We start from the raw sequence: 9,650 nt of genomic DNA, 5'->3' as shown, positions 1-9,650 counted from the left end.
CATAAATGCAACACAAGGTGGAAAAAAATTAGTACTCAAATACCAAGGGTAGAGTAATAAGTTTTTATTAGAGCTGTAAAATTTTCACAAAACTGTTATTCAGTTTCACATTTCAGTTTGTTGGACAGTTGTCCGAAAAACGAGAAAATGAAACTCTGAGTAACAGTTTTGTAAAAATTTCGCAGCTTTAATAAAAGTAGTATGTGTATGTGTGTGTGTGTGTGTGTGTGTGTGTGTGTGTGTTTATGTACGACAAGCTTCTTTGGTTTCCATTGAACAAACCTTCTTACAATGCTTTGGTTTGCTCTATACTATAGTAAAAGACACTTGCCCGAGGAGTCATGCAGTGGGACTGAAACCAGAACCATATAATTGGGAAGAGATCATTTCTGAGATGACCACAGTAGCCTCTGACTTTTCAGTGATATCCTGACTGGTTGGGATTAGTTGCTCAACCATGTTGACAGATGGTGTGGTAAAAGAGAGCAAATTGCAATCTCTATGGACCAAATGCTGGAATATGATGGTTAGCAATTCTATGCTAATCAGTGCAGAATTCTTTCTTTGATTGTTGCTTATAATGTTTCAGATGTGGAAGCAGTGAGTGCTTTCAGGACAGATTACCCAATAAAATTACATAATATTACAATTACCTAAGGCAGCATGCAGGCAGAATCATTATCCTGCTAGGCAAAAATGTGTAACAGCATTTCATCTGTCATTACATTCTGAGTTCAAAATCTGCTGACGTCGCCTTTGCCTTTCATCCTTTTGGGGTCAATAAAATAAAGTACCAGTTGAACACTGGTATTGATGTAATTGACTTAACTGCTTCCCTGAACTTGCTGGCATTGTGCCAAAAATTGGAAACCAATATCACAGTTACCTAAGGCAGATAATCATTTCTGCACGGGCAAAAGGCTTAGCGGCATTTCGTCCATTGTTACAATCTAAGTTTAGATTCTACAAAGGTTGAGTTTACCTTTCTTCCCTTTGGGGTCGATAAAATAAGTATCAGTTGAGAACTGAGGTCGATTTAATTGACTAAGTCTCTCCCCTGAAATTGTTGGTCTTGTGCCAAAATTTTGAACCAGTATTACAATTACCTCTTCAATTTTGATGAGACTTGGTATGAAGGAAGAATTTGGTGGTGGTTGTGTAGTGTTGGTGATTGTATGACTGAGATATTGTTGGTATTGAGTATGTGGAGTTGAAGACGGTGGCGTAGTGTTGGTGTTAGTGGTGTTGTTACTGGTAGTGGTACTGGTGGTGTGGATAATATCCTGCCTATCCCCCTGACCCCAATCTGTCTGGCTGTTCGTTGATTATGATGACGAGAATTCCAGGTGATATGATCAACTGAACAGCATGCTCATGAAATTAATGTACAAGTGTCTAAGCATTTCACAGATACATGTACTCTTAATGTAGTTCTCAGGAAGATTCAGCATGATATACCGAATGTGACAAGGCTGGGCATTTGAATTATAAGAACAATTCAATTTCACCATCTGTGTGGACTGGAACAATGTAAAATAAAGTGCCTTGCTCAAGGATACAATAAGCTGTTGGGAGTCGAAATCATGACCTTACGATTGTGAGCCATATACCCTAACCACTAAGCCATGTACCTTCACAGTGTGGATAATAGCAACATGTGGCTATGTGGTAAGAAGCTTGCTTCCCAACCACATGGTTTTTGGTTCAGTCCCACTGTGTGGCACCTTGGGCAAGTGTTTTCTACAATAGTTGGCTGACCAAAGACTTGTGAGTGGATTTGGTAGATGGAAACTGAAAGAAGCTCATCTTATATATATGTATATATCTTTGTGTCTGTGTTCATCCCCCCCCCCATCACCACTTGATAGTTGGTGTTGGTGTTGGTATGTTTACATCCCTGTAACTTAGTGGTTCAGCAAAAGAGACTGGTAGAAGTACTAGGCTTAAAAGAAAAGTACTGGGGTCAATTTCTTCAACTAAAATAACCCTTTTAGGTTGTGCTCCAGCATGGCCACAGTGAATGACTGAAACAAATAAAAGAATAAAAGAACAAAAGCAATAGCATCTATAGTTCTTTAACCCCAGGTCAACTTTGATCAAAAGTGTTCCAGTCGTGGCGATCCCATCTAGTGTATCTATAAACTACTTCAACCAATACCATCTTCCTTGTTTGCTTTAAACAGTAGCAGGGATGTGTGTATGGTTTGATCAAGATTTAGCTATTACATCTAGTAGGTCAAGTGACCACATACAAACTTTCTCATTGTCTCATTGGCAACAGAAGTAACTACAGGAGTAAGTTTGGTCATCAAATATTTTGTTATCAATGTCCAAATATTTTGATTTGCAATGACAACTGTTGTGACCATGGCAACAGTTGCTGCACTCTCGTCATCATCGTCATCATCTCAATCACCACACATAAGCATAAATAAATAGTAGCCAGCAAAGAAGCCTGTAACTGCCAGAAATAGCAATGAAATTACCCTTAAATCACACAGTACTGTCTTCAGAGAAGATGGATGATTTTACAATATGGTCCTTAAAGTACATAGTGTGTAAAATGTAGATGGTGTGGTCATGGCAGGAATACTTTTGATCATAGCTTTGTTCAATTAGGTCTGTCCTAGGGCTGAACAACAAGAAACAGAAGCAGAAATTGATAATGGTCATGTTAGTTGCTCTGCGTTATATTCTTGTTAGTTAGTTTTCACAGATATTATCACCATCACCACCCATGTGTCACTTCTACTAACATCATCAACACCACTACCATCCTCACCATTAATACTACCATCACTTCAACCACTCCTGTTAACACAATCTTCATCATGAGTTATATCAATAGCTGAGCAGCTATAATTTTATCTTAAACTCATTAGTACCACTAATTACAAAATTTGGGTTTTTTTAGTTGGTTTGCATTGACCAAAGATTAAATATAACTGTAGACCCCCACCACCACCACCGCCACTACTGTTCTACATTCTTCTCTCATTATACAACACTACCTCCCCATCATACATGCAATAGAGGTGTGTGGCTTGGTGGTTAGAGTGCTGGACCCATGAATGTAAGATAGTGGTTTCGATTCCTGGACCGAGGAATGTGTTGTGTTCCTGAGCAAAACATTGCATTTCATGTTTATCCAGTTCACTCAACCGGCAAAAATGAGTAATCCTGCGACGGACTGGTGTCCCATCTAGGTGGGGAATATTTATGCCATGAAACCGGGAAAGTGGCCCTTATAAATTGATATGACACAGGAAGGTAACTTTTTCCTATCAAACGTGCAAACAATCTCTCTTCCTCTCTTACACAGTTCAGAATGTTTTCTGAACCATCCATTAACCTTATTTCATACCTTCGCATCGCAGAATCCCTCACTTCACACTATCACTCACTCTTTCAGACCTCCTATCATCTCCCTTTCTCTTTCACACTGCTCTCTATTGCAAGATGCATGTTTGTAGGGGATATACACACACACACACACACACACACACACACACATACATATGCACAAGTGAGTGAACAAATGAAAGTAACTATCAACACATTTCATTGGCATTACATACTCTATTACAATTACATTTAGCTCCTTATTACGTAAAGATTTGTGGGTGAACACATCCATATAATCAGATATTTGGAGAGAGTTTAATATATTCACACACACACACACACACACACACACAAACACACACACACACACACACACACACACACACACACACACACACACACACACACAAACACACACACACACACACACACACACGAGGGTTGTACCATAAGAAATGCAAGAGTAACTTTTTATTAACTAACAGGCACAGCTGTGGCTGTGCAGTAAGACACTTTCTTCCCAACCATATGGTTCTGGGTTCAGTCCCACTGCATGGTACCTTGGAGAAGTGTCTTCTACTATTGCCTCAGGCTGACCAAAGCCTTGTAAGTGGATTTGGGAGACAGAAACTGAAAGAAGCCCATCATATGTATGTGTGTGTGTGTGTGTGTGTGTGTGTGTGTAGGTATGTGTTTATGTGTGTGTGTCTGTGTTTATCCCCCCTCTTGACAACTGATGCTGGTCTATTTTTGTCCCCATAACTTAGCGGTTTGACAAAACAGATCGATAGAATAAGTACTAGGCTTACAAAGAATAAGTCTTAAGGTTGATTTCTTTGACTAAAACCCTTTAAGGTGGTGCTCCAGCATGGCTGCAGTCAAATGACTGAGGCAAGTACAAGAATAAAAGAAAAAATAACGTCATTCAAATTGCATTTGTTGATAGAGTAATTCTTACTCTATAATTATTCTTCTTCCTGTTCTTTTTCATTGAATGCAAATAATGGATTCCAAGCAGAAGCTATGAGCCATCATTGAGTTTGTGATGAAGGAAGTAGCGCAGGCTGTCCAGCATCCACAGAAGGTTGTTGACAGAGATGACACTATTTGGCAAGAGCAATGTGCACAGATAGGTAAGGAAGGTTAAAGAATGGTAAAAAAGCATTGAATACCAACCATGTAATGAGAGATCATCAAGTGTGACCAGTGATAGAATCGTCAGCAAGTGGATAAATCGATTTGTGCAAGCTGATGAATCACAGTCTGTGACTTTACTGCACAGATGGACTGTGGTTACAATGTATTGCAGAAGCTGTCTGAAGGCTTCAGGTATGGGAAAGTACCTCAGCAGTTGACATCTGATTTAAAAGAGAAAATGGTGGCAGCTTGCTCTGATCTGCTGGAAGCATTTGAAGCCAAAGCTTCTGATTTAGTGACAGGATATGAAATGTGAGTGTTTCTTTATGATCCAAAAATGAATTCAGTGTCCATGGAATGGTGCCACCCTCTTCTGCAAGGTGCACTTCACAGACATGTATAGGAGAGCATTAACTCCAAATAAAGAACTGACTCAGACCAGGCCTGGTTGTGTGGTAAGAAGTTTGCCTCCCAACTACATGGTTCTGGGTTCAGCCCCACTGCACTGGAGTTTGGGCAAGTATCTTCTACAATAGCCTTGGGTCAACAAAAACCTTGTGAGTTGATTTGGTAGACAGAGACTGAAAGAAGCCCATTGTATATATATATATATATATATATATGTGTGTGTGTGTATATCTACATGTGTGTGTATTTGTATCTGTTTTTGTACCCCACCACCACCACCACCACTTGACAACTGGTGTTGGTGTGTTTACGTCTCTGTAACTTAGCATTTCAGCAAAAAAGATTGATAAAATAGGTACCCAGCTCTGAAAATTTATAAGTGCTGGGATTGACTCATTTGACTAAAATTTCTTCAAGACAGTGCCCCAGAATGGCCACAGTTTGATGACTGAAACAAGTAAATGATAAAAGATAAAGATAACAATCTGTCCTCAGTTCCACTGTGTGGCACATTGGGCAAGTGTCTTCCACTGTAGCCCTGGGCTAACTAAAGCCTTGTGAATGCAATTGGCCAATAGAAACTGAAAGAAGCCCATCATATATTGTTATGTCTCAAGCTACTGCTATCTAGCACCTTCGTATGATCTCTACTCAACCGCTACACAACTGCTACTCGACTGCTACTCAAACATCTACTATGGCCAGACTACCTTTATTTATATGTCTTGGGAGATCCTACTTCTTCGCCTGGGGGCATCGATACAACATATATGTACGAGGGCGTGCTGAAAAGTTCCTGGTTTTAAGGGTATCATAAAAGGTCTGGCTAAAAGCTCAACCTTAGAAGTTCTTTGAAGGACTGCTGCAATAAGTGTATGAATCTGAGAGGAGAATATGTTGAATAATATCATACTTAACTCCTCCTCCTGTATTTTCTTTTGCCCAAAGCCAAGAACTTATCAACGCCCCTTCATATATGCCTGTGTGTTTTGTGTGTATCCTTGCTTAGGTATAATGTAATGGTAGCAAATGAGCATCGTCAGCATATAAGCAAAGTTGTGTTTCCAGTCTTCCATGTAAAACATGTCTAGTTATGGGAAAATATTACTTTGTTTGGAAACAGGTAAGGGCTACCAACAGGAATGGCATTCAGTCAGAGCAAACCTTCAGCAAATCCTGTCTGACCCTTACAAGCATGGAAAAGTTGACATTAAAACAATGATGACATCGTCATCATCATCATCGTTTAACGTCCGCTTTCCATGCTAGCATGGGTTGGACGATTTGACTGAGGACTGGTGAAACCAGATGGCTACACCAGGCTCCAATCTGATTTGGCAGAGTTTCTACAGCTGGATGCCCTTCCTAATGCCAACCACTCAGAGAGTGTAGTGGGTGCTTTTATGTGCCACCGGCACGAAGGCCAGTCAGGCGGTACTGGCAACAGCCACGCTCGAAATGGTGTATTTTATGTGCCACCTGCTCAGGAGCCAGTCCAGGGGCACTGGTATTTATAGTTAATGTGATGTGCAATGGCTGTGAGGTTAAGCTTATGTTCATAAATTTAGATTTTATTAATGGAAGTGTATTTTATTTTTGAACAAGAGACATTATTTCACACACCACAGTTTTTCTGACAAAAACATTCTCAACTCCCAGCATCATGTTGCTGATATATCTATCAGTATCCATTGGGCTGTAAAAAAACATTGGAACCAACATGCACCTACCTATTACAGCATGGAAAAATGGACAAAACAAAAATAAGATGTATATGTATATAGATATACATTCATCATCATCCACTTGCTTTTCCTTGCTAGCATAAGTCGGATTATTTTTCTGAGATTGTGTTTACAGCTGAATGCCCTTCCTGCTACTAATCCTTTGCATCACTCCTTATGACATAAGCGGATATGGTGTACTGACTGTAAAACCGGGATACACATGGTAAGCGTGTGTGTGTATGTGTGCATGCATTTTATGTTCCTAGAGCTATTTGTAGCAATAAACTCAGTGCAGCTTGTTGCATGGTTGGGCTGTTGGCAATGAAACAAGCCACCTTACAAAGCTTGCTTGGTTGACTGGTTTTCATTGGTAACATATCCTTTAAATCTTAAGAAGGTCTTACAGATTTTATATTCCCAGATATTGTGATCATTTGTAGCATATGGTAGAGGCGCAATGGCCCGGTGGTTAGGGCAGTGGACTCGTGGTCATAGGATCGTGGTTTCGATTCCCAGACCGGGCGTTGTGAGTGTTTACTGAGTGCAAACACCTAAAGCTCCATGAGGCTCCGGCAGTGGGGTTGTGGCGAACCCTGCTGTACTCTTTCACCACAACTTTCTCTCACTTTTACTTCCTGTTTCTGTTGTACCTGTAATTCAAAGGGCCAGCCTTGTCACACTCTGTCATGCTGAATCTCCCCAAGAACTACGTTAAGGGTACACGCGTCTGTGGAGTGCTCAGCCACTTGCACGTTAATTTCACAAGCAGGCTGTTCTGTTGATCGGATCAACTGGAACCCTCATCATTATAACCAACAGAGTGCCAACATTTGCTCTAGCATATGAATTAAGGATTTACATTTTCTTCCCAAGATCCCAATTCAGACATACTTTGCTCCAGACAAGTTGGTATGTATTCTGTCACTCTAATAATAATGTGTATGAAACTGAAAGTATATCTTGGGTACTGGATCTGCAAACTCTTTGTCAATGGTCTTTTGAGAAGTTAAAAAATAAAAGCAATCCTTTGTTAATAAATAGTAATAAAACAAAAATACATTACATTATGGTCATTAGATGTCCTCTTTCACTTGTATATTTCTAACCATATTGTACATAAATATGTACATACATAGATATGTGTGTATGTATGTATTTATGTATGTATGTATGTATGTATGTATGCATGAATGAATGAATGAATGAATGAGTGAATGAATGATTTGTGTATTATCCATATCATATCAATACTTCAAGTTAAAATTTAGAATTAATACCAGTGTGACACCATTTGAAGATCATTGATAGCAACAATTTTGAACAATAATATCTAAAAAAATTTCAGTAAATATAAACATATAACAACATATAATCAATCACATGTGCATGAGTGTAAACACACACACACGTATACACAGATATATATATACACATACACACATATGTATTTGTGATTATACTTTTTCAGATTATTAACATCAGTAGCAGAGTGGATGAGTGTTATTACCTTTAGTTTAGAATTGCAAGTTCTAGGTTGAAATCGAGTTCATTACACTCTATATATATATATATATATATATATGTTCAGGAATAAGATACCCAATGACAATTGTTGACCAAATCATTTGCAGCATGGTTATGATGTAAATACTAAAAAATGTCTCATCTCTAAAGTTGATGTTAGTTATTATGAAAACTTATAATTTTATAGCAATAATAAATCTCTGAATAAGGTATAAACAGTAGGTGTACGACAACGTGAAGTATATTTGCCACTTAAATGTGGCTAACCACTAAGGGTGAGTGCTACTGTAGCTTGTAGCCCCAGGAGAACATCTCCTCCAGCTGGCTATTGACACACTTTCTGTGCCCTATCAGTATTTTGCAAAGGGAAGTCATCCTTCCCATCGGCAACCTGACGTGACACGCACGGACCCGGGTCTCTGGGTATTTACCCTTCATCAGCATACGACAATCACTAATCTTCGATGCGAAGGGGGGTCCCAATGCAAATACTTATATCCTTTTTCCAGTGAAGAAAAGTCACTGATCTCGAAAAAGTGTAAACAAGCAATGTTAAATCTCTGAACGAGGTATAAACAGTAGCTGCACGACAACGTGAAGTATATTTGCCACTTAAATGCAGCTAACCACTAAGGGTGAATGCTACTGTAGCTTGTAGCTCCAGGAGAACATCTCATATGCTGACTAATCTCATATGTGTGTGTGTGTGTGTGTGTGTGTGTGTGTGTGCGTGTGTGTGTGTGCGTGTCATCTTGAGCATGGCTCTTCATCAGAAAGAGGAAAGAAGTGTGTGTGTGTGTGTGTGTGTGTGTGTGTGTGTATGTGCATTTATATGTATAATTTCAAACATGTTAACAGAAAGGAGAAAAAGAGTGTGCTCAGTATTAAAATAAAGCAATATATCTCATTGGAAGATGAAACTTCACATATCATTATTGTGATATTTTTTTTACTAATGTTTGTCTATATTAAAAAATGCTTTGTTACATATTTCCACAAAAAAACCCAACAAACTAACAAGTTTTGTTGTTGTTATTCACACCACATATGTTAACCTCAATTATTATGTTATGTTTAGTATGTTTATGTTGTATTTGATCAACAGCAATATTCTCTTTTACTCTCTCTCTCTCTTTCACTCACATAAAATACAAATATAGAAAACAGACATACCTCGGGGACTCATTTCATTGCGGTTTTGATGAAAGTAAAAGACACCTTTTCTATAGATAATTTCTTGACATATAATGCTCCAGCTGTAGACATCACCCTTAGCTGAGCCTCCTAATGGTCGATTTTGCATCCTTAATAATTCTGGAGCTGTCCACAGTAGTCCTGGAAAGACAGAAAAACAAACAGTGATGTTACTGAGAAGTGACAGTTTGAAGATTCAATGAAAGACTAAATAAAGATGATGTATTTTAGAAAGTTTGGTGATGATAGTAGTAGTTGTTATGGGGCCCAAGGTTACCTTACATCAAATAGACCTAGGACATATTCTAACTGGTT

The 9,650-nt window shown here is 38.8% G+C and overlaps 1 protein-coding gene across 2 annotated transcripts in view; it reads right to left on the bottom strand.

Moving 5' to 3' along the window:
- The window catches only part of LOC106867807 (atrial natriuretic peptide receptor 1), an 822,997-nt gene that overhangs the window by 90,496 nt on the left and 722,851 nt on the right, over positions 1–9,650 (bottom strand). For both annotated transcript variants that reach the window (XM_014912829.2, XM_014912828.2), the window contains exon 14: positions 9,315–9,476. In XM_014912829.2, coding sequence (XP_014768315.1) covers positions 9,315–9,476 — 162 coding nt within the window. The remainder of the gene's footprint in view (positions 1–9,314; positions 9,477–9,650) is intronic.

The sequence above is a fragment of the Octopus bimaculoides genome, chromosome 8 (genome assembly GCF_001194135.2).
Source record: "Octopus bimaculoides isolate UCB-OBI-ISO-001 chromosome 8, ASM119413v2, whole genome shotgun sequence".
NCBI classification, from domain to species: domain Eukaryota; kingdom Metazoa; phylum Mollusca; class Cephalopoda; order Octopoda; family Octopodidae; genus Octopus; species Octopus bimaculoides.
This window is presented reverse-complemented; position numbering and strand designations above follow the sequence as displayed.